The sequence below is a fragment of the Trichomycterus rosablanca genome, chromosome 10, assembly GCF_030014385.1.
Source record: "Trichomycterus rosablanca isolate fTriRos1 chromosome 10, fTriRos1.hap1, whole genome shotgun sequence".
NCBI classification, from domain to species: domain Eukaryota; kingdom Metazoa; phylum Chordata; class Actinopteri; order Siluriformes; family Trichomycteridae; genus Trichomycterus; species Trichomycterus rosablanca.
This window is the reverse complement of record NC_085997.1, coordinates 16,339,724-16,363,765: the sequence shown is the minus strand read 5'-3', so window position 1 is coordinate 16,363,765 and position 24,042 is coordinate 16,339,724. Positions and strand designations below refer to the sequence as shown.

At 42.2% G+C, this 24,042-nt stretch overlaps 1 protein-coding gene across 5 annotated transcripts in view; it reads left to right on the top strand.

Moving 5' to 3' along the window:
• The first annotated feature begins 12,296 nt into the window (after positions 1-12,296).
• Positions 12,297-24,042, top strand: part of baiap2b (BAR/IMD domain containing adaptor protein 2b) — a 71,379-nt gene continuing 59,633 nt past the window's right edge. For all 5 annotated transcript variants that reach the window (XM_063002886.1, XM_063002887.1, XM_063002884.1 and 2 more), the window contains exon 1: positions 12,297-12,476. In XM_063002886.1, coding sequence (XP_062858956.1) covers positions 12,405-12,476 — 72 coding nt within the window. In that variant the 5' untranslated portion in view covers positions 12,297-12,404. The remainder of the gene's footprint in view (positions 12,477-24,042) is intronic.

Here is a 24,042-nt window from a genome sequence, read left to right as displayed (position 1 = left end):
CATCAGGTAGATTGACTTGCTCACACATTCTAAAAGCATACCAGATGGAAGATTGGATACTGTGAATTGTGTGTATATTTGTACATGTACACCAATCAGACATACCATTATGACTACCTTCCTAATATTGTGTTGGTCCCCCTTTCGCTGCCCCATACGCGACAAACTGTGATGCACTGTGTATTCTGACACCATTCTATCAGAACCAGCTTTAACTTCTTCAGCAATTTCAGCTACAGCAGCTCGTCTGTTGGATCGGACCACACGGGCCAGCCTTCGCTCCCCACGTTCATCAATGAGCCTTGGCCTCCCATGATCCTGTCGCTGGTTTACCACTGTTTCTTCCTTGGACCACTTTTGATAGATACTGACCACTGCAGAGCGGGAACACACAACACGAGCTGCAGTTTTGGAGATGCTCTGACCCAGTCGTCTAGCCATCACAATTTGGCCAAAGTCAAACTCGCTCAAATCCTTACACTTGCCCATTTTTCCTGCTTCTAAAGTATCAACTTTAAGGAAAAAATGTTCACTTACTGCCTAATATATCCCACCCACTAACAGGTGCCGTGATGAAGAGATAATCAGTGTTATGCACTTCACCTGATGACTTTTAACAGATCAGCACCCTATCCAGTGCATGGTTTGCGCCCCAGTGTTTTCAGGTGGTGTTTGGATGAAGCATTACTTACAATAAATGGGTAAAAAAAAAATACTGATTTTAAATTGTAGTCTATGGGGAAACATTTTTTTTATTTTTATGTTTCACCACTTGTTTATCCTCGTCAGAGTCGTGTCAGGTCCAGTTTTCCTGGAATCTTCGGGCGCAACACAATAATAAACCCTTGACAGGAAAACACTCTATGTGCAGGTGTTGGTTGCAAGGTGAAATGTGCAGAATGGGCAGCACAAAGGTTCATACTTTGCCTTAAGTCACTGACTGAGATGAATTTTGGATGTTATCTTCATGTCCTTATGAGGGTTTTCTTCACCTTCTTCCCAAAACATACAGAAGCTGGATTTGCTACTCTAGATGTGAGTAAACAGGTAAGTTTGTAATATCCTGTGACGAATTGGTGTCCTGGCCAGGGAGTATTTTTGTGCCCTGCTTTTGATGTTTGTGGTAAAAAGTGTGTACACCAGGCCAACCAAACCAACACCTCAGTGATCACACCTTTGATTGTGGTGGTGGTGATTTTATTATTCTTTAGTGTAGTTTACACTGTATACAACAAGCTGGCTTTGAATAATATTATTTATGCCCAGTTGCCGGTCGATGCGGAGGCAGGTAAACATGTGGGGGTAGAGGTTGTAGTGGGTGGTTTGAAAGCCCATCAGTGTTCAGTATGAATCATACCATTAAAATGTTATTCATGCATTAGATGGATCTAAGATGAATGAACAGAAAAGGTGTGTGGGTTGATGTGCTTTATTAAAATGATGTGAGAATTTACCATCATTTAAGGATGCTAACTGAAATTTTTAATCCACTTACTGCAAATGTTTGAAACATAATTCAGATTGGTTTTGGTGGTGATCTTGCAGGAATTTGTGGGTGCCCCACAGCTCCAGGGATCTGAAAACCTGGGTTTGAACCACGCTTAGGTTTGCTGTCTGTGTTGCATGGCATTATCTTGCAGTGGCCAAGTGGGTTTCCTTTGGGTTGTCTTTAATGGTTGAGGAACAGCATTATTATTATTTTATGCTCCCTCATGGATATTATTAAAAGATTCAGGGATTTTAGAGAATCCTCTGTTTTTAAAAGGCAAGGCTAAAAACCATGCCTGAATGTATGGGTGTGTTATGTTTGTGATGACACCATTGATGCTAAAAGATAAATACACATTTTGTAGCAACCTAGATGACAGCTTTTTAATCATAGCATATTCTAGCCATTGGGGGTGCACATACCAGAGCACTCTTAGTCCCGGTTCCAGGCCTGGGTAAATAGAGGAGGTTGGGAAGGACATCAGGCATAAAAACAATGCAGGTCAAAATTCTGATTTTGGAAACAGCATGTAGAAATTGTTTTAAAGGTCAGATGTTGAAAAAACTGCATGTCAAAATTCTGATTTTGGAAACAGCATGCAGAAATTGTTCAGATGTTGACACAGCACAGCGGTAAAACACGCTAGCACACCAGAGCTGACATTTTGAACTCTTCAGTTCAAAACTCAGCTCTGCTATCTGGCAGGCTGGGCACCTACAGTGTATCACAAAAGTGAGTACGCCCCTCACATTTCTGCAAATATTTCATTATATCTTTTCATGGGACAACACTATAGACATGAAACTTGGATATAACTTAGAGTAGTCAGTGTACAACTTGTATAGCAGTGTAGATTTACTGTCTTCTGAAAATAACTCAACACACAGCCATTAATGTCTAAATAGCTGGCAACATAAGTGAGTACACCCCACAGTGAACATGTCCAAATTGTGCCCAAATGTGTCGTTGTCCCTCCCTGGTGTCATGTGTCAAGGTCCCAGGTGTAAATGGGGAGCAGGGCTGTTAAATTTGGTGTTTTGGGTACAATTCTCTCATACTGGCCACTGGATATTCAACATGGCACCTCATGGCAAAGAACTCTCTGAGGATGTGAGAAATAGAATTGTTGCTCTCCACAAAGATGGCCTGGGCTATAAGAAGATTGCTAACAACCTGAAACTGAGCTACAGCATGGTGGCCAAGGTCATACAGCGGTTTTCCAGGACAGGTTCCACTCGGAACAGGCTTCGCCAGGGTCGACCAAAGAAGTTGAGTCCACGTGTTCGGCGTCATATCCAGAGGTTGGCTTTAAAAAATAGACACATGAGTGCTGCCAGCATTGCTGCAGAGGTTGAAGATGTGGGAGGTCAGCCTGTCAGTGCTCAGACCATACGCCGCACACTGCATCAACTCGGTCTGCATGGTCGTCATCAGAAGGAAGCTGACGCACAAGAAAGCCCGCAAATAGTTTGCTGAAGACAAGCAGTCCAAGAACATGGATTACTGGAACGCCCTGTGGTCTGACGAGACCAAGATAAACTTGTTTGGCTCAGATGGTGTCCAGCATGTATGGCGGCGCCCTGGTGAGAAGTACCAAGACTACTGTATCTTGCCTACAGTCAAGCATGGTGGTGGTAGCATCATGGTCTTGGGCTGCATGAGTGTTGCTGGCACTGGGGAGCTGCAGTTCATTGAGGGAAACATGAATTCCAACATGTACTGTGACATTCTGAAACAGAGCATGATCCCCTCCCTTCGAAAACTGGGCCTCATGGCAGTTTTCCAACAGGATAACGACCCCAAACACAACCTCCAAGATGACAACTGCCTTGCTGAGGAAGCTGAAGGTAAAGGTGATGGACTAAACCCAATTAAACACCTGTGGCGCATCCTCAAGTGGAAGGTGGAGGAGTTCAAGGTGTCTAACATCCACCAGCTTCGTGATGTCATCATGGAGGTGTGGAAGAGGATTCCAGTAGCAACCTGTGCAGCTCTGGTGAATTCCATGCCCAGGAGGGTTAAGGCAGTGCTAATAATGGTGGTCACACAAAATATTGACACTTTGGGCACAATTTGGACATGTTCACTGTGGGGTGTACTCACTTATGTTGCCAGCCATTTAGACATTAATGGCTGTGTGTTTAGTTATATTCAGAAGACAGTAAATCTACACTGCTATACAAGTTGTACACTGACTACTCTAAGTTATATCCAAGTTTCATGTCTATAGTGTTGTCCCATGAAAAGATATAATGAAATATTTGCAGAAATGTGAGGGGTGTACTCACTTTTGTGATACACTGTACATGAACAACGATTGGCTGTTGTTCATACAGGGTGGGAGCCAGACAGGGATTCCTCATAACTGATGCAATTATGACCTCTGCTGGCTGATTGATGGCACCTGCACAGAGACTGGGGATAATGCATTGATCAGGCTGTGGCTCTCCGTACACAAAGCTGATCTGCATATGATCTCGCCTCGTGCAGGTGAAAAGATGCAGTCAGCTACTGCACGTGTCGAAGGGGGTGTGTGTCAGTCTCGGCTCTCCTCAGCCAGGGTCAAGTCAAGTCAAATTTATTTATATAGTGCTTTTTACAATGAACATTGTCTCAAAGCAACTTTACAGAATCCAGGACCAATAGACCAAAAACCCCTGTTGAGCAAGCCAAGGGCGACAGTGGCAAGGAAAAACTCCCTTAAAATTACAGGAAGAAACCTTGAGAGGAACCAGACTTCGCAGCGATCCTTCTTGGGTGGCCTGGAGGATAATTTAAATAAATAAGATTTAAACAATCATACAGTGTATCACAAAAGTGAGTACACCCCTCACATTTCTGCAGATATTTAAGTATATCTTTTCATGGGACAACACTGACAAAATGACACTTTGACACAATGAAAAGTAGTCTGTGTGCAGCTTATATAACAGTGTAAATTTATTCTTCCCTCAAAATAACTCAATATACAGCCATTAATGTCTAAACCACCGGCAACAAAAGTGAGTACACCCCTTAGTGAAAGTTCCTGAAGTGTCAATATTTTGTGTGGCCACCATTATTTCCCAGAACTGCCTTAACTCTCCTGGGCATGGAGTTTACCAGAGCTTCACAGGTTGCCACTGGAATGCTTTTCCACTCCTCCATGACGACATCACGGAGCTGGCGGATATTCGAGACTTTGCGCTCCTCCACCTTCCGCTTGAGGATGCCCCAAAGATGTTCTATTGGGTTTAGGTCTGGAGACATGCTTGGCCAGTCCATCACCTTTACCCTCAGCCTCTTCAATAAAGCAGTGGTCGTCTTAGAGGTGTGTTTGGGGTCATTATCATGCTGGAACACTGCCCTGCGACCCAGTTTCCGGAGGGAGGGGATCATGCTCTGCTTCAGTATTTCACAGTACATATTGGAGTTCATGTGTCCCTCAATTAAATGTAACTCCCCAACACCTGCTGCACTCATGCAGCCCCAGACCATGGCATTCCCACCACCATGTTTGACTGTAGGCATGACACACTTATACTCCTCACCTGATTGCCGCCACACATGCTTGAGACCATCTGAACCAAACAAATTAATCTTGGTCTCATCAGACCATAGGACATGGTTCCAGTAATCCATGTCCTTTGTTGACATGTCTTCAGCAAACTGTTTGCGGCCTTTCTTGTGTAGAGACTTCAGAAGAGGCTTCCTTCTGGGGTGACAGCCATGCAGACCAATTTGATGTAGTGTGCGGTCTATGGTCTGAGCACTGACAGGCTGACCCCCCACCTTTTCAATCTCTGCAGCAATGCTGACAGCACTCCTGCGCCTATCTTTCAAAGACAGCAGTTGGATGTGACGCTGAGCACGTGCACTCAGCTTCTTTGGACGACCAACGCGAGGTCTGTTCTGAGTGGACCCTGCTCTTTTAAAATGCTGGATGATCTTGGCCACTGTGCTGCAGCTCAGTTTCAGGGTGTTGGCAATCTTCTTGTAGCCTTGGCCATCTTCATGTAGTGCAACAATTTGTCTTTTAGGATCCTCAGAGAGTTCTTTGCCATGAGGTGCCATGTTGGAACTTTCAGTGACCAGTTTGAGAGAGTGTGAGAGCTGTACTACTAAATTGAACACACCTGCTCCCTATGCACACCTGAGACCTAGTAACACTAACAAATCACATGACATTTTGGAGGGAAAATGACAAGCAGTGCTCAATTTGGACATTTAGGGGTGTAGTCTCTTAGGGTTGTACTCACTTTTGTTGCCGGTGGTTTAGACATTAATGGCTGTATATTAAGTTATTTTGAGGGAAGAATAAATTTACACTGTTATATAAGCTGCACACAGACTACTTTTCATTGTGTCAAAGTGTCATTTTGTCAGTGTTGTCCCATGAAAAGATATACTTAAATATCTGCAGAAATGTGAGGGGTGTACTCACTTTTGTGATACACTGTATAATCAGTCTAGTCTGTGATAAAGTCTGATTGAATTTTTGGTGCAAACACGCCAGGTTTCCATCCCATCTAGTAGGAGCAGCATTGTTGGCACTGCAGTCTTTAACCTCGAGAGAGTAAAAAGGTTTCAGTCAGAACCACCTCGGGGTAAAACAACAGAAGGTGTAGTTACATGGGTGGTTACAGGGTGGAGATCAACATTAGTGTGATCATGCAATTGGATAGTTGAATACGCTAAATTTGGGAGGACAAAGGGGAGAAAATGCATCAACAACAACAACAAAAAAAAAGTCAGATGTTCAGGATGAGGGCCCAAGAAAAGAATTTAGTACCTTTGATCCGAATTATGTATATATACTGCTCTATATTTAAAGTATTATATTAACAAGAAAAAAGAAAGAAAAACTCATATCATAGAAATTTCTGTTAACATTATACCAAGCCATGTTCTGCATGGCAGGTGACATGGACATAGGGAAAACGTGATGAGAGGCAAGCATCGACCTCAGGCCTTGTGCAGCACCCACTCTGCCACAAAGCCACCTAAAGTCATTTTACTCTATTTACACTGCGTATGGATTCGCTTTTATTTGAATAATAATATATAGGGATTAGTCTGCCCAGTCGGCGATCAATGTGAAGGCAGGTAACTATGTGGGTGGAACTGTGGGAGTGGGTGGTCCTGAAAAGCCCCACCATGGGTCAGTATGAATCAGACCTTCAGGACGTTATTCATTCAGATAATAGAGCCGAGATGAATAAACTGAGGTGTGTGGGTTAGAGTGCTTTAATGTTGAAAGGATAAAGTATAAAATATAAAGCACATGTAGTCTTCAAAATCAATCGTAGAATTATAAATTGAGCTAAGTTTCAAGAAAATGACCTTGCTAGACAATATGGCCAAAGTATATGGACACTGACACATCAAACGTGTGTGCTTTCTAAATTTCTCCAAAACTAGATTTTTGAGCATAGCACTGCTATTTTAGCTCATGAGCATTAATGAGGTCTGACACTGATGTTGCCGATTTAGGCCGAGTTCATATTTAAAATTTCGTATTATAACTAAACTGTTGATTAGGGTTAAGATCAGGATTCCAGTTATGTTATTCCCTATCAAAAGCACTGACATTTTCACTACTCTAACCAACGCTTAGGTTTGATATTCGGCCTGTGTGTAGCTAGCTACTACACACCATGGTAGGTTTTTTTACCCCTTTTTCCTACTTTAGCGCATCCAATCTCTACCTGTTAATCATCCACTCTGCTCCTGATTGGGGAGGACGAGGCTGCTCCACACCCCCTCCGAAATGTGCACAGCAATCTTATCACCCACACTTGACGAGCACAGTGCGGTACAGCGCTGTGCACGGAGGGCCACACCCCCTACCGCAGTCCTTCCCCATCTCCGTGCAGGCGCCACCATCCGGCTCTCAGCTCTGGTGAACAGCGTGTGTTCTACCACTGCGCCACACTCCTGTTTTTGGTTTCTCCTTCACAATTGTCTGTGTGTATTTACAGAGATTGCATGGCTTTATGCTTGATTTTATTTACCTGTCATGTGGCGGCACAGTGGCTAAGTGGGTAGCACTGTCACCTCACAGCAAGAAGGTCCTGGGTTCGATCCCCAGGTGGAGCGGTCCGGGTCCTTTCTGTATGGGGTTTGCATGTCCTCCCCGTGACCATGTGGGTTTTCTCCGGGAGCTCCGGTTTCCTCCCACAGTCCAAAGACACGCAAGTGAGGTGAAATGGAGACGCTAACTTGTCCATGACTGTGTTCGATATAACCTTGTGCACTGATAAACCTTGTGTAATGAGTAACTACCGCTCCTGTCATGAATGTAACTAAAGTGTAAAACATGACGTTAAAACCCTAATAAACAAACAAACCTGTCATGACTAAATGTGCACAAACTCTGACGGACACACCCAAAATATTTTGGAAAGCCTTTTCAGAAGAGTGATGGCTATAGTTGCAAAGAAAGAGGCAACTCTATTATGGCATTATTGCTGATTTGAATGAACTGTTTAACAAGCTAATTGTCATAGTGTGAATGAAGTTAAAGAAGCACTGAACACTCAACATGTCTTGACTAATTATTTACGTTTTTGCTAAAGAAGAACTATGTGAATTTTATTTTTAGTCCAAATTATTACTTTAAGATGGCCTGTTTTTTCTGTTACAGAGATCGCATGTCGCAGTGGCAGTGGGAAGAGACCCCCATCCAACCTTTCTTCCCTCAAACACAGCCAACTGGTTTGATCAGTGGCTCTGGTGAGATTAGAACAAGCAATAGTGTGCTAGCATGTTGCACCACCTGAGTACACAATCTTGGGATATCAATTATTTTTTTAGTGGTTGTTTTTTGGGATTAAATGATCAGAACATAAATTTTTTTCCCAAAATTTCCTCCCAATCTGGTTGTATATAATTACTCGATTGCTTTATGCTTCCTCTCTACTGATGCTGATCTCTACTTCTGATTGAGGAGAGCAAGATTGTCACGCACCCCCTCCGACACGTGTGCAGTAGCCGACTGCATCTTTACACCTGCACGAGGTGAGTTCATATGCGAATCAGCGTTGTGTACGGAGAGCCGCACCCTAATCAACGCATAATTCCTCGACTCTGTGCTGCCAGCAGAGGTCGTAACTGCATCAGTTATGAGATCTCTAACCGGCTTCCCACCCTGTATGAACAACAAGCCAATCGTTGTTCATGTAGCCGCCCAGCCCAGCCGGACAGCAGAGCTGAGTTTCGAACCGACGAGTTCGAAATGTCAGCTCTGGTGTGCTAGCATGTTTTACCGCTGTGCCACCTGAGCGGCACATTAATTATTTTAAAAGATATCAAAATACTTCTATCTTTTAGGTTTTCTAACATAAATATCACAAATGTTCCTATAGCAACTTAGGGTTTGTTAATTTAATGATGTAGAAATGATGCTATGTTATTTCACTTTGTGGCATTGCTTTCTAATTTGTCATTATTGACTAGGATTGACTTTGGCTGGTGAATATGCTGTATTCATATAAATAGGGCTGGATTGACTGCATCCATTACTACATCAGACAACTACAAAAGTAAGAGGAACTTTGTCTGGATGGTCAATACAAAGAAGGTCTGGATGGTCAGGTAATACAAAGAAACACCAATTAAATAGAAACTAATGGAACACAGCCAACATTGTCCACAGTCAAGCTAGCTTCATATCAGCATAGGGTAAAGGCTGCTGTGTTTTTCCAAGTCCCATGTGATCAGCAACAAACTTTATTTAAGCTTTATGGTGCTATTTTTAGAGTAGGGGCTTCTTGCAGTGGCCTTTGGGGATGAATCAGAACATCGATTGTGAGCCAACATTACTGCCTAATCTCACAAATGCTCTTTTAATTGAATTGGCACAAATTCTCCCTGACATCCCCCAAAACCCTCCCAGAAATTATAGTTTCAAAGGCTATTAATGTGTCTTTGGGATGGGATGTCTCATTTGTAGGTGTCCACATAGTTTTGCCTCTGTATAATGTTTTTTTTTTTTTTTTTTTTTTTTTTTTTTTTTTTTTTTTTTTTTTTTTTTTTTATACAAGTGTGTATTATTTTTACTTACTGTTTTTACCCTCTGCCTTTGAGACTAAAAAGCCAACTAGAATGATGTGGAATTAATTATTCCTGTGTGTGTTGTAACAAAATCAGGATGCTTAATTACTTCTCCTGTGTTTCTTGACCTTTAAAAATGTTCCCCTTCCTTTTGAACTCGGGATGCTTAGGACATTTTAGGCCACTCTGTATGTGTGAGGAAGAGGGCGTGTTCTTGTGTGTGTAGCTCTCAATCAAAGGCCGTCGGAGTTAGTGTGGGTGGCATCCGTCGTGACGTAAGAGTACGGAGGGATCCCTCGCCTACATCACACTCACACACACCTCCTCCGGCAGGAATCCGCAGTGCTGAGTGTTCAGCGTAGATCTGCACCCACGCACGCACCATCCCACCACAGAGTAGAATGAAATTGAACTGATTTAGCAACACATTTAAAAGTGGTGCAAGACAGATGTCATTCAGAGAGCAAGATGACATCCAAAACCAAACTAGCATATTAAACAAATTAGTGTTAAAACAGGTGACAACAACACACTGGTACCATTCTTGGCCTATTGTTGATGATCTTCTTTTTGAAGAACTCAACAGATACCTCGACATATGTGTGTGATACACTGTCAATCAGTTTTTGCTCTAAGCAGGATTTATTTACGCCCTGTGCCCACTGATTTCATATGGTGCCTGACCCCCCATGGCCATGACCAGTGTACAGTGAAAATGAATTGTACAGTACATACAGTGTGTCACAAAAGTGAGTACACCCCTCACATTTCTGCAAATATTTTATTATATCTTTTCATGGGACAACACTATAGACATGAAACTTGGATATAACTTAGAGTAGTCAGTGTACAACTTGTATAGCAGTGTAGATTTACTGTCTTCTGAAAATAACTCAACACACAGCCATTAATGTCTAAATGGCTGGCAACATACTGTAAGTGAGTACACCCCACAGTGAACATGTCCAAATTGTGCCCAAAGTGTCAATATTTTGTGTGACCACCATTATTATCCAGCACTGCCTTAACCCTCCTGGGCATGGAATTCACCAGAGCTGCACAGGTTGCTACTGGAATCCTCTTCCACTCCTCCATGATGACATCACGGAGCTGGTGGATGTTAGACACCTTGAACTCCTCCACCTTCCACTTGAGGATGTGCCACAGGTGCTCAATTGGGTTTAGTCCAGCACCTTTACCTTCAGCTTCCTCAGCAAGGCAGTTGTCATCTTGGAGGTTGTGTTTGGGGTCGTTATCCTGTTGGAAAACTGCCATGAGGCCCAGTTTTCGAAGGGAGGGGATCATGCTCTGTTTCAGAATGTCACAGTACATGTTGGAATTCATGTTTCCCTCAATGAACTGCAGCTCCCCAGTGCCAGCAACACTCATGCAGCCCAAGACCATGATGCTACCACCACCATGCTTGACTGTAGGCAAGATACAGTTGTCTTGGTACTTCTCACCAGGGCGCCGCCACACATGCTGGACACCATCTGAGCCAAACAAGTTTATCTTGGTCTCGTCAGACCACAGGGCATTCCAGTAATCCATGTTCTTGGACTGCTTGTCTTCAGCAAACTGTTTGCGGGCTTTCTTGTGCGTCAGCTTCCTTCTGGGATGACGACCATGCAGACCGAGTTGATGCAGTGTGCGGCGTATGGTCTGAGCACTGACAGGCTGACCTCCCACGTCTTCAACCTCTGCAGCAATGCTGGCAGCACTCATGTGTCTATTTTTTAAAGCCAACCTCTGGATATGACGCCGAACACGTGGACTCAACTTCTTTGGTCGACCCTGGCGAAGCCTGTTACGAGTGGAACCTGTCCTGGAAAACCGCTGTATGACCTTGGCCACCATGCTGTAGCTCAGTTTCAGGGTGTTAGCAATCTTCTTATAGCCCAGGCCATCTTTGTGGAGAGCAACAATTCTATTTCTCACATCCTCAGAGAGTTCTTTGCCATGAGGTGCCATGTTGAATATCTAGTGGCCAGTATGAGAGAATTGTACCCAAAACACCAAATTTAACAGCCCTGCTCCCCATTTACACCTGGGACCTTGACACATGACACCAGGGAGGGACAACGACACATTTGGGCACAATTTGGACATGTTCACTGTGAGGTGTACTCACTTATGTTGCCAGCTATTTAGACATTAATGGCTGTGTGTTGAGTTATTTTCAGAAGACAGTAAATCTACACTGCTATACAAGCTGTACACTGACTACTCTAAGTTATATCCAAGTTACATGTCTATAGTGTTGTCCCATGAAAAGATATAATGAAATATTTGCAGAAATGTGAGGGGTGTACTCACTTTTGTGATACACTGTATATATGTATTATTGTTGCTGTATTGCTCTTAGTGGACCTACCGTGACCCTGATCAGGATAGTAAAAGAAATGTTTACCTCTTCCTTTTTAATATGTGTGTGTGTGTGTGTGTGTGTGTGTGTGTGTGTGTGTGTGTGTGGACGGGGTATGGACTGTGAATGAGATTTTTTAAATAAATAAATAAATAAATGCCTTTGTCAGTATCTATTGCAGAGCCTCATGAATGGTATGGCCCAGGTGGTGGGCGGAACTTTGGGAGAAGAGGGGCGGAGTCAGAGCGTGCATCCTCTCAGTGACGGCGAAAGTGTCTGCAGCGGCTCTCCCCCGCGCGTGGGCACAAGCACGCACGCGAGCGCGCGCAAACCCACCGCTCAGTATAAATAGAACCGGCACTCTCTCCGGCTCAGGCTCTCATTGTGAGTCTCTGTCTTTACAGGCTGTCCGGGTGTGCTACACTGCAGCTTTATCTTCTCTCTTAGCGCTCAAGTTGAGTTTTTCTATCCCACCGTGCTTTTTCATTCTATTCAGTGGGAAATAAATTTCTGTCCATGGTTGTGACTGGAACCTCAAAAATGTCTCGAGCCGACGAGGTGCACCGCATAACGGAGAACGTCTACAAGGTGAGTGTCTGTGTGTGTGTGTGAGTCACCACTGTTGGGCCAGGTCGCATCTGTATATTTACATATATACAGTATCATATACAATATGTTATTCAGTACTTTCTGCCACTGTCTCTGTTTTTCATTTGTTTTTCTTTTGTAATTCATAGCATGTATAACACACCTGAGTAAGCTCACACTGAATATTATGAACTCAGTGCACTCTTTTTGACAAGCCTAAATTACTTTGCAATTGCTTACTGACACTGTCTTTTTTTCCATAATATACCTTATTACTTCAAGCTACAATTGTCAGGTTGTAAACTGTAGAACTAGTTAGGTAAATCTTTCAATAATTTCCCTCGGGATAAATAAAGTATCTGTCTGTCTGTCTGTCTGTCTGTCTGTCTGTCTGTCTATCTAATTGATTGTAATTATTTCTGCAACTGTTTGGTTTTTATGTGATTAAATAATTGGAACATAATTCTTTGTTCAAACAAATCCAAATAAAGTTAATTATGGTTTAAAATATGCATACATACATAACATACATAGTGTAGTTTAATACTGTGGTATCACCTAATATCTTGTTAGTAATTATGATTGTGGCTGGTGACTTCTCTTTGCCCATATTGGACTGCACCCATTTAAAATGACATGAAACAGTGGTCTTAAAGCCAGGGTCGGAGAAACAACCCAGTTAACTTGTTCTGACCGAAAAGTTGTCCAGATGCTCAGATGTAATTCAGTAACTTTAAAAATGCCATGAATTACAATAGTATTAATGCAGCATCTTTTAACCCACATTACACCTGTAAAAGTACTAAATTTTTTTAGTTGTAAAAAGTATGTGTATGCTTTAATTATCTAGTCACAGGAAAAAAAAACAGTTGCAGAAATTATTGTAGTAACTCAGTATAAAGTCGTCTTGTAGAATCTGGTCCATAAAAGGCAATCAATGGTCTTTGTCTTATTATACATTTTCTTATGCTACACACACACACACACACACACACACGCACACACATATATATATATATATTTGAGCTCTGGCATCTAAATGCAAACTAAGATTGTTTTTGTGAAACAGATGGGCAATGTGCACATGATGCCTGCCAGCTTTAATGACTAATACTAGAACCCCAGAGAGAAGATCACGCTTCTTTCTTGTGCCTCTGATTTTTATCCTCTTTTTTTACTACTCTGAGTTGTCCTACTACTCTGACTCCCACTCTTATTCAAACAACGTCACTATCCCAGTATGTTTAAAATCCTGCTCACTGTTTCTGTATACCAAGGAGGCATGTTGTTCCAATCCTTTAGACATCTGTGCTGGGTCTTAAGGCTATTAAACCGTGAACTGTTGGCGAGAAGTAAGCCGGTCAGATCAGGTTTGCCGTTCTAAAAACCACTATGTTGTTGATTGTTAGGGGTTGAAAGTTAGTATATGTTAGGGGATAGTGTAGTGTTATCCAGACTGTATTGAGCATGTCGGTGTATTTTAGCTCATAAAGATTCATTAATTGTGACAATGAATCGCTCCGACAAGACCTGGTTGACACATGATCGAAATGTGTAGGTAGACTGTCAAGGCTGCTTTGCAATGCAAACTCAGTTTTGGTTCCTCACAGTTTATATCAGTTATTCAGATGGACCAAAGAAGACATTTTACCCCTTTTTATTCCAATGTAATCCCTGCCAATGCAGTTATGGCAATTCTTTTGCTGTCTGCACCAGCCTCACTCTGGCTTAAGAGAACTGAGACTGTCATATGGCCTCCCCGACACAAGGCTACAATTAATGTAGTTATATTTTAATGTATGGAAATTGAAATTCCTGCTTTGTCAGAGCTTAAAAAGTGACAGCTCATCAGGGTTGCACTGTGACGTAATCATAAACAGTGTAAGTATTTTACAGGGTGCATGTTATAATTCAGCAAATTGCTGTGTTCCAAACTGCTCTATTTACTGTACAGTGTGCACAAAATAATAACATTAACATTGCTAACGAAATAATTTATCACACTATTTAATATAGTAAAGAGTTTAGTACCCAGCAGTCTCTAATTAAGGGGAATTTCTGGCACCTCTTCTAAAAACTGGACAATCAGACACAAAATTGCACAGTATTCACTAGGCATTAAACCACTGCAGCATTTGTTCGAACACCACTATTTCTATGTATTTGGATGACTGGTTTGCATCAAAGGCTTGCATGAATGAAGGCTGTCAGTGCAAAGTGATGACGTAACCAGGTTAGATGTCAGGACACCTTAGACTGTTTTTTTTTATACCTGATTTATATAAGTACCTTATGAACTGGAACCTACCACAGACCTTATCAACTTAGACATAAGCAACTGACTCTGTACAGCTCTAAAACGATCAATGAGACTGGAGAAAATGTCAAATTATGCTATGACTTTCAGTTTGCAACTCGGGAGCATTATTTCATCAGCCTGTGGTAAATGCTGATGAGGTTACTTGGAAAGAGGTTGTGCCAGCTGAGGTAATGAGGACATCCTAAAGGAGCTGTAGAATTGATGAATGCCAAGGGATGACTTGCTTTTTCAGTTAGAGTGTGTGTTGGGCATTGTTTTCCTCCTCATTACCTGTCTCATACCTCCTTAATAGTAAGCTGCCTTGACCCTCAGTGGAAGGAGTTTTGGAGGAGAGAAGTATTGGCAGTGCCAGTTGTAGAGCACAAGGGCACAGCAAGAAGATAAATGATGCCAGATGACCTGGGGATATATGCAGAACACTTCATTAGGTCCTCCCATCTGGATGAGCTGGCACATGGGGATTTGAGAAATTAGTGCATATTTACATTTACATTTTCTGCATTTAGCAGACGCTCTTATCCAGAGCGACTTACAGAAGTGCTTCCATAGTAAACATTTCATTTCTCAAGTTTTAGTAAACAACAGTCAAAGAACACAAATCTGCTGAAAACCTGTTAGAACCAAAGTAAGTACAAGTCAGCTCAAGTGCTTAGTAAAAAGGTGGGTTTTTAATTGTTTTTTAAAGACAGCAAGAGACTCAGATGTTCGGACAGACAGAGGAAGTTCATTCCACCACTTGGGTGCTAGAACAGAGAAGAGCCTTGATGCTTGTCTTCCTTTAGTCCTGGGTGGAGTATATGAACAGAGAGTATACGTTGTTGCTAAAAGTATGTTGCTTGTTCTCTTAAAATGATATTCCTGTAACCCACCATTGTCCCAAGCAGACTACATATCCCAGGAGCTGCACTGCTCATTAGAACTAATTTGCTACAGCTGACTCGGATAGTATTTAACCAAGCCTAACCATTTTGTAAGGTTGTCGGTCAGTGTAGCGTTCCTTACTTCCTTTCTAAAAAAGAGCTCTCTATTTAGTTTTTTTGGCTCTTCTTATAGTATTTAGACCTGCCAGTGATCTCAGCTATTTATTCACTTAGTTTGAAGCTTTGCTCGCAGAGTAGGATTAGCCTGCTTTCGCCTCTTTCTGTTTCGTTATCCTTTTTCTTAGAAAGGGTTGACAGAAAAGCTTTGGGTTGTGTTGCGTGTCAGTACTTTGGTGGACTAAGTAGCTGGTGTGCTGGTCGCCATCGCAGTGTTTTTACATCTTGGTCTACTGATTTCTAGAATGTGTGACATTTTTGTTTGTTCAGGCATTTCTGGTAAAAAGAAAAATTATAAGCCAAAATAAAGAAATAAAATAAGAAAATAAAGACAAAAAATACGTTTTGGCAGCCGCTCAGGTGGCGCAGCGGTAAAAAGAAACGCGCTGCAACCAGGGCTGGATTCTGAGAGCGTGGTATCGAATCCAGCCTTGCTTTACCGGTTCGAAGCTGAGTGGCTATATGAGCAACGATTGGCCGGTTGCTCATGTGGGGGGTGGGACAAAGAACCGGATGTGGGTCTCTCTCTGTCAGAATGCGATTGCGTTCTCTGCCGGCTGATTGGAGGTGCTTACACAGAGATGGGAGAGGGTGCCCTTAGGGTGTGTCTCTCCGCATGCAACGCTAGGTGGCGCCAAAACTCATCAATGTGTGGGTGGCAAAGATGCATCTGGCTGCTGCTCGTGTTTCGGAGGGGATACGGGTTCGCTTCAATCACCTCCGTCAGGGCAGGGTTCGGCATAGACAGAGAGGAAGCACGATGCTAATTGAACAATTGGATGCGCTATAAGGTGAGAAAAAGGGGTACAAATAAAAATAAAAAAAAACGTTTTGGCAAATGTTGGTTCTTTTAACAATGTTTACCCACTTTTCCTTGCTGAATGCTTCTAGTTCTAAATGTTCTTGGGCTGGCTTGCATGCACAGTAGTTCTAAGCAACTTATAACATTTTAGCTGTACTTTAAACTCTGTCGATGCATGCTCAATAATCCAGGTACACAAATCCACAAAGTTGAATCAGTTCATGAAGACTGAAGAAGTCATTCGGATTGAGTGACGAAACGTATCTCTACGACAAACTTGTGTCCAGATGAACTGATTCAACTTTGTGGATGTACTTTAAACTGTACAAACTTTAAGCTGTACAACCTCAAACTGATTAACTGAATGTCTCCAAGAAGACTTAGAATGCAGCATTAAGTTAGGGGAGGTTTGTGTAAGCCAGTTTTGTTTGTTAATTTATTTATTATTAAGTACAGAGATATAAATTATTGTCTTACTGTTAGTTAATCTTTCATTAGTAAGGCCCTACCTACTTTACGGCCATGAAAATTGCGCCACGGTCTGTGAAATGAGACGTTTCCTGTGTAATATGCAGTTTGCCATGAAATGTAAAATTTAGGGTTTGTGTCTAGAGGTTTAGCATTTTTCATTTGTGCAGCATATGAAATATGAGGTGCAGTATGCAATACGAGGTGGCCCTAGCAATCATAGGGCAATTAAGTTAGTGTTACAGACTTTTCTGCGGTGTAGTGTGCTGACAATGTTTTGCAATTTGTCCCTTTGGGGATTCCATAATCAATGGAAAAGTGTGCTTCTCTACACATGTGATCATCTCTCTGTAGTCTGTGCTGTGCCCCAAAACAACAAGCCAGGTTTAATGCTCCTGATAGTTTCTCTATGTACAGTTGGTTTCTTTCTTTATAAACTCAGCAAACTTTAAAGATGCTTGGTTACACTAGCAATCGGTTAGACCAAATGTCCAAGATGTCGAAGCCTAAAGCAGCTAAAAACACTACTCGGGTAACTGAGTTTGGAAAACTCCTAATCGATTATATGGACACAGTTTATAAAAGTTATTTAATGCTGTGAAATGTGGCACTTTTCTTTAAAAATCTTTAAAATCTGCATTTTTTGGAAAACAAGGTCCGGGAAATTAAGCAAATTTTCCCATGAATTTAGTAGTGCCTACACTTAAGCTACAGGTGTGATAAACAGAGATTCAGGTTTAAAACTTTTAGAGTATTGCTTTAATCAAACATACACTGCACAATATTGTTCCATCATTAAGTATACTGCTGCTTTTGTTTGAAGAACACATTTTCTGTTGTCGGCTTGTGTGTAGGTGAATGTGAGGGAGTGAAAGGTTGGCCTGGCAGCTGCTTAGTAATCTCACACTTCTCCTGTAGTGCCAGGCCTCCTGTCTGTGTGACTCAACTTGCATCTGCCAGCATGACTTGATAGTGTCTGGCAGTCTTTTTGAGCGTGTGAATTCACTTTTTTATGTGGGTAGTGGAAAGCATGTCCTGGACCGAGGAGAACGTGATTAAAATGAATCAGAACAAATAATCTCAACTTTTATATTCTTTTTTTATTTTTTTATTTTTTTTTTAATTAACACACAGGTCAGATTTTTACACTAATTACCATGTAGCAATCAACACACCCCTGTCCCTGCTGTTCAAATATTTTAAATAAGCAAATTAAGGTCAGTGGTGCTCTGCTCTGCACTTCTTTTAAGGTACATGAACAGAGACACTTTGCTCCTCATGTGTATGGTTGTGAATTCCTGACGTACTAGATTAAGTGTGTCAGAATCTGCTGATTGTTTGGGATTATCATTAACAATAGTATTTAAAGCACACTTCATATGTTACTGGTTGCATGTGGAGAATCCTGGCTCTAGAGTTTTGATAGAATGATACAAAAAACATCAAGTGCATGGCAGTTCTTGTTAAAGGAAACATCTTGTTGATAAAAGAAGTTAGAGGAGAATAGCTAAAAAATTTTAAGGATAAAGGAACTCTGTGTTTAATAGACTAGCATATTAAATTGCACAGCACGTCAAGCCTTATGGCGGATGAGCTACAACAGCAGACAAACACGTCAGGTTACACTACCATAAACTAAAAACATGAATCATGGGCTATAATGAGCACTACTCGGTCTTGTGTAACATTTTCTTTTTTTTACCCTGGTGAAAATATCCAATTTTCTTATGCCCTTACTGTGCATAAGTGTTTTTATTAAAGGCCACACACATTACATCATCTGTATTTTTACAGGTACTTTCAAGTCACACTTACATCCTGTGTAACTTAAAATGTGTAAAGTAAACATGCTGCTGGCAGAGCTTAGTGTCAGGTGGTTTCTACATACACCCCGCCAAGGTAAACATTTGTGAGTGTACATTCGAGTGTCTTTCTTTATGTGTACATAACAAATGACCTCAGGATCACTGTTATCGGTAGAGCTGGTTTTAGGATGTGTTAATGTGGGCGGTGTGGCGGTCTAACATGCTAGCCCACCACTGCTGAGATCTCTGCTTTCGGCCGGGAGCTTACATAGACAAGTCAAAGGCTGGGATTCCTTATTACTGTTCAGTACTAAAACTGATACTGATCCCTGTGGGAACCCATCATGAGCATGTGAAAAGAAGCAGTTGGATAATACACATGTTGGAAGGGGTGTGTGTTAGATGTGGCCCTCTTTGTGCAGGCTAGGAGTCTTCAGCAGTAGATGAGACATAGAACTAGGTAATTGGATATGACTAGGGCTGATGTAACGCTAGTGCTTTTTCTACTGTACATGTACATTGTATGGAATTTAGCAGATGTGGTCAATTGATGGCCAGAATTCTATTACTGGTAAGAAAATCGGCCACATCACTCCTATCATGTTATATCATATCAGTTACGCTGGCTACCTATCGCACAGCGCATTTAGTTTAAACTCCTTCTGCTCACCAAGGGGTTGGTAGGGCTTTTGGTAGGGCTAAGGGCTTTTCAATGGGCTCAAGGCACACAATAACACCCTGGACGGGGCGCAAGTCCATCGCAGGGCAGACACACACACACCCATTCACCTATAGGGCAATTCAGTGTCTCCAATTAACCTGACTGCATGTTTTTGGACTGTGCGAGGAAACCGGAGCTCCCGGAGGAAACCCACACAGACACGGGGAGAACATGCAAACTCCACACAGAAAGGACCTGTACCGCCCTACCTGGGAATCGAACCCAGGACCTTCTTGCTGTGAGGTTACAGTGCTACCCACTGAGCCACCATGCCTCCTGTTAACAGATAAGTCTAATGGTCCAACAGTGGCAACCTGACAGGTCTTGACCCAGCAAGCTTTCAATTAATAGCCCACTACCTTAAGCGCTGAGCAATCACTGCCCTGTAGAGCTGGCAGATTTACACTTTAATTCACATTTATTTGTTTTAAAGCAACTTTACAGATTTTAGGACCCCCCCCCCCCCCCCAAGGGCAAGCCAAGGGCAACAGTGCCAAGTGCAGCGTGCAACTGAAAACAAACAATTACAGGACCTGCAATGTAACCACAACATAGGCAGCATGGTGGCTCGGTGGGTAGCACAGTCACCTCACAGCAGGAAGGTCATTGTGTTCCTTTCTGTGTGAAGCATATTTTACCTGTGTCTGTGTGGGCGTCTCCAGGAGCGCCGGTTTCCTCCCACAGTCAGAAGACTTGTACAGTGTATCACAAAAGTGAGTACACCCCTCACATTTCTGCAGATATTTAAGTATATCTTTTCATGGGACAACACTGACTAAATGACACTTTGACGCAATGAAAAGTAGTCTGTGTGCAGCTTATATAACAGTGTAAATTTATTATTCCCTCAAAATAACTCAATATACAGATATTAATGTCTAAACCACCGGCAACAAAAGTGAGTACACCCCTAAGAGACTACACCCCTAAATGTCCAAATTGAGCACTGCTTGTCATTTTCCCTCCAAAATGTCATGTGACTCGTTAGTGTTACTAGGTCTCAGGTGTGCATAGGGAGCAGGTGTGTTCAATTTAGTAGTACAGCTCTCACACTCTCATACTGGTCACTGAAAGTTCCAACATGGCACCTCATGGCAAAGAACTCTCTGAGGATCTTAAAAGACGAATTGTTGCGCTACATGAAGATGGCCAAGGCTACAAGAAGATTGCCAACACCCTGAAACTGAGCTGCAGCACAGTGGCCAAGATCATCCAGCGTTTTAAAAGAGCAGGGTCCACTCAGAACAGACCTCGCGTCGGTCGTCCAAAGAAGCTGAGTGCACTTGCTCAGCGTCACATCCAACTGCTGTCTTTGAAAGATAGGCGCAGGAGTGCTGTCAGCATTGCTGCAGAGATTGAAAAGGTGGGGGGTCAGCCTGTCAGTGCTCAGACCATACGCCGCACACTACATCAAATTGGTCTGCATGGCTGTCACCCCAGAAGGAAGCCTCTTCTGAAGTCTCTACACAAGAAAGCCCGCAAACAGTTTGCTGAAGACATGTCAACAAAGGACATGGATTACTGGAACCATGTCCTATGGTCTGATGAGACCAAGATTAATTTGTTTGGTTCAGATGGTCTCAAGCATGTGTGGCGGCAATCAGGTGAGGAGTACAAAGATAAGTGTGTCATGCCTACAGTCAAGCATGGTGGTGGGAATGCCATGGTCTGGGGCTGCATGAGTGCAGCAGGTGTTGGGGAGTTACATTTCATTGAGGGACACATGAACTCCAATATGTACTGTGAAATACTGAAGCAGAGCATGATCCCCTCCCTCCGGAAACTGGGTCGCACGCAGTGTTCCAGCATGATAATGACCCCAAACACACCTCTAAGACGACCACTGCTTTATTGAAGAGGCTGAGGGTAAAGGTGATGGACTGGCCAAGCATGTCTCCAGACCTAAACCCAATAGAACATCTTTGGGGCATCCTCAAGCGGAAGGTGGAGGAGCGCAAAGTCTCGAATATCCGCCAGCTCTGTGATGTCGTCATGGAGGAGTGGAAAAGCATTCCAGTGGCAACCTGTGAAGCTCTGGTAAACTCCATGCCCAGGAGAGTTAAGGCAGTTCTGGGAAATAATGGTGGCCACACAAAATATTGACACTTCAGGAACTTTCACTAAGGGGTGTACTCACTTTTGTTGCCGGTGGTTTAGACATTAATGGCTGTATATTGAGTTATTTTGAGGAAAGAATAAATTTACACTGTTATATAAGCTGCGCACAGACTACTTTTCATTTTGTCAGTGTTGTCCCATGAAAAGATATACTTAAATATCTGCAGAAATGTGAGGGGTGTACTCACTTTTGTGATACACTGTATGTCAGGTAAACCGTAGATACGAAATTGCCCTTGACTGTGTTTGACATTGAACCTGAGCTGATGAATCATGTGTATCCTGTGTGACCTGTAACTACCGGTCTTGTCATTATTGTAACCAAAGTGTAAAACATGATGTTAAAATAATAAATAAATAAATAAGAACCACAACACAAATATTTTTGGTGTGTCAGCGTTCTGGAATGTTTGTTTGTTTATTAGGATTTTAACGTCATGTTTTGCACTTTGGTTACATGCATGACAGGAACGGTTACACAAGGTTCATCAGTTCACAAGGTTATATGTCTTTGGACTGTGGGAGGAAACCAGAGCACCCGGAGTAAACCCACGCAGACATGGGGAGAACATGCAAACTCCACACAGAAAGGACCTGCACCGCCCCACCTGGGGATCGAACCCAGGACCTACTTGCTGTGAGGCGAGCCACCGAGCCACCGTGCCGCCCCATTCTGGAATGTAATAGTGTGACATAATACACAGAAAACAATGGAGCAGAAATCATTCCATACAGCAAAAAGCTAAAGCGGGCACAAATGCTAGCCTACTTTACTCTAAAACTTGCTAACAGATGGTAGCATTAGAATTCTTCATAAATTAGCAAAGTAATTACGTCTTAAACACATACAGCCAGTAAGACCTTGCTCTTAGTCAGTGTCTTAATTAATCCCAAAGCTGTTGGATGGGGGTCAAAGATTGCAGATCTGTGCAGGCCAGTTCAGCCACAATGCTCTTTTTTTCTGTATAAAAATAATTTAATGCTTAGTGTTAACTCATTGTTTGCTTAGTTAACTTATGCCCAGCATGCATACTTTCCTGTTGCCCAGCTTACAATTAAATTTTTTGGCATTTTTGGAATACAGAATCAAATCAGTTGAGGGTTACTGGAGGTTGAGTACCTTGGTGTACCAGACTAGCAGCATTTCTCATCATTTACATATTTGAAATCTCTTCCTGATGTAGCAGCGTGAACAGACTGGTTATCGACTATTATGATTGCAAGATTTACAGATTATGTTGTGCAAAAATGGTTTTCGGTCATGCTGGACAGGAAAAGACCTTCCCCAAACTGTTCCCACAGAGTCACAAGTACAATTGCCCAAAATGTCTTGACATTCTGAAGCATTAAGATCCCACAGTTCACTAGAACTGAGGGGCCTAAACCAACTTCTGAAAAACAATCCCACAGCATTATCCCTCCAAACTTTACAGTTGGTACACCACGGTCAGGCACGTCTTGTTCTCCTGGCATGATCCTGGAACATGATTCATCACTCCACAAAGCATGTTTATAATGCTGCAGAGTCCAGTGGTGATGTTTCTTTAGTGGGACTGAATGAACCACCTGAATTCAACAATTGAGCGCTGTGTACCAATACATTCGTCGATGTAATGTGCATGAAACACATCACACAAAGGGTGGATACAATTAGAGGAACAGCAAATGAGCCATTAAAAAGCCAAAACAATTAAACACAAGACAAAATGTTCAGAAAAAACTATGTATCTATAGTCGCTAGAATCAAAAGAATCAAACTTGACGCAAATTGGTGTTAAAATCTAATAATTTGTTAGCTGTATTGTAAAAGAAGGACCGATGATATATTTTTTAGAAGGTGTATTATGACTTTTCTTGACTTGTATTATTACTCACTTAGTTCTGAGAACAAATCTAGGACAGTGAGTCCTGCTTTTCAAGCCAAAACCTCTCATCAATTTGTATGATGACATAAGTGGCCCAGAAGCTTCTAGACTGTGTTAATGCGCCAAGTTGGATCTAATTTGGTGCAAAGATTGAGTCGGTAATGAGAGTAATCTCACTGTGGTGCTGTTTAAAATTGCAGATCGGCAGCACTAACCGCCAGGCCAATTGAGGTCAGAGAAAAGGATTGAGGAATGAGATGAAAGAGCCTGGCAGAACGGCTGTCTGGATGTTAATGTAACTGCTTTTAGACCGGCAGTTTAATTCTGACTTTGATTTAGGATGGGATGATTTTTTTTAAATGCCAGAATAACATTTTTTATTTATTTTTTATTTATTATGTGTATGATGTGACAAATAAGTTTTTTGCTT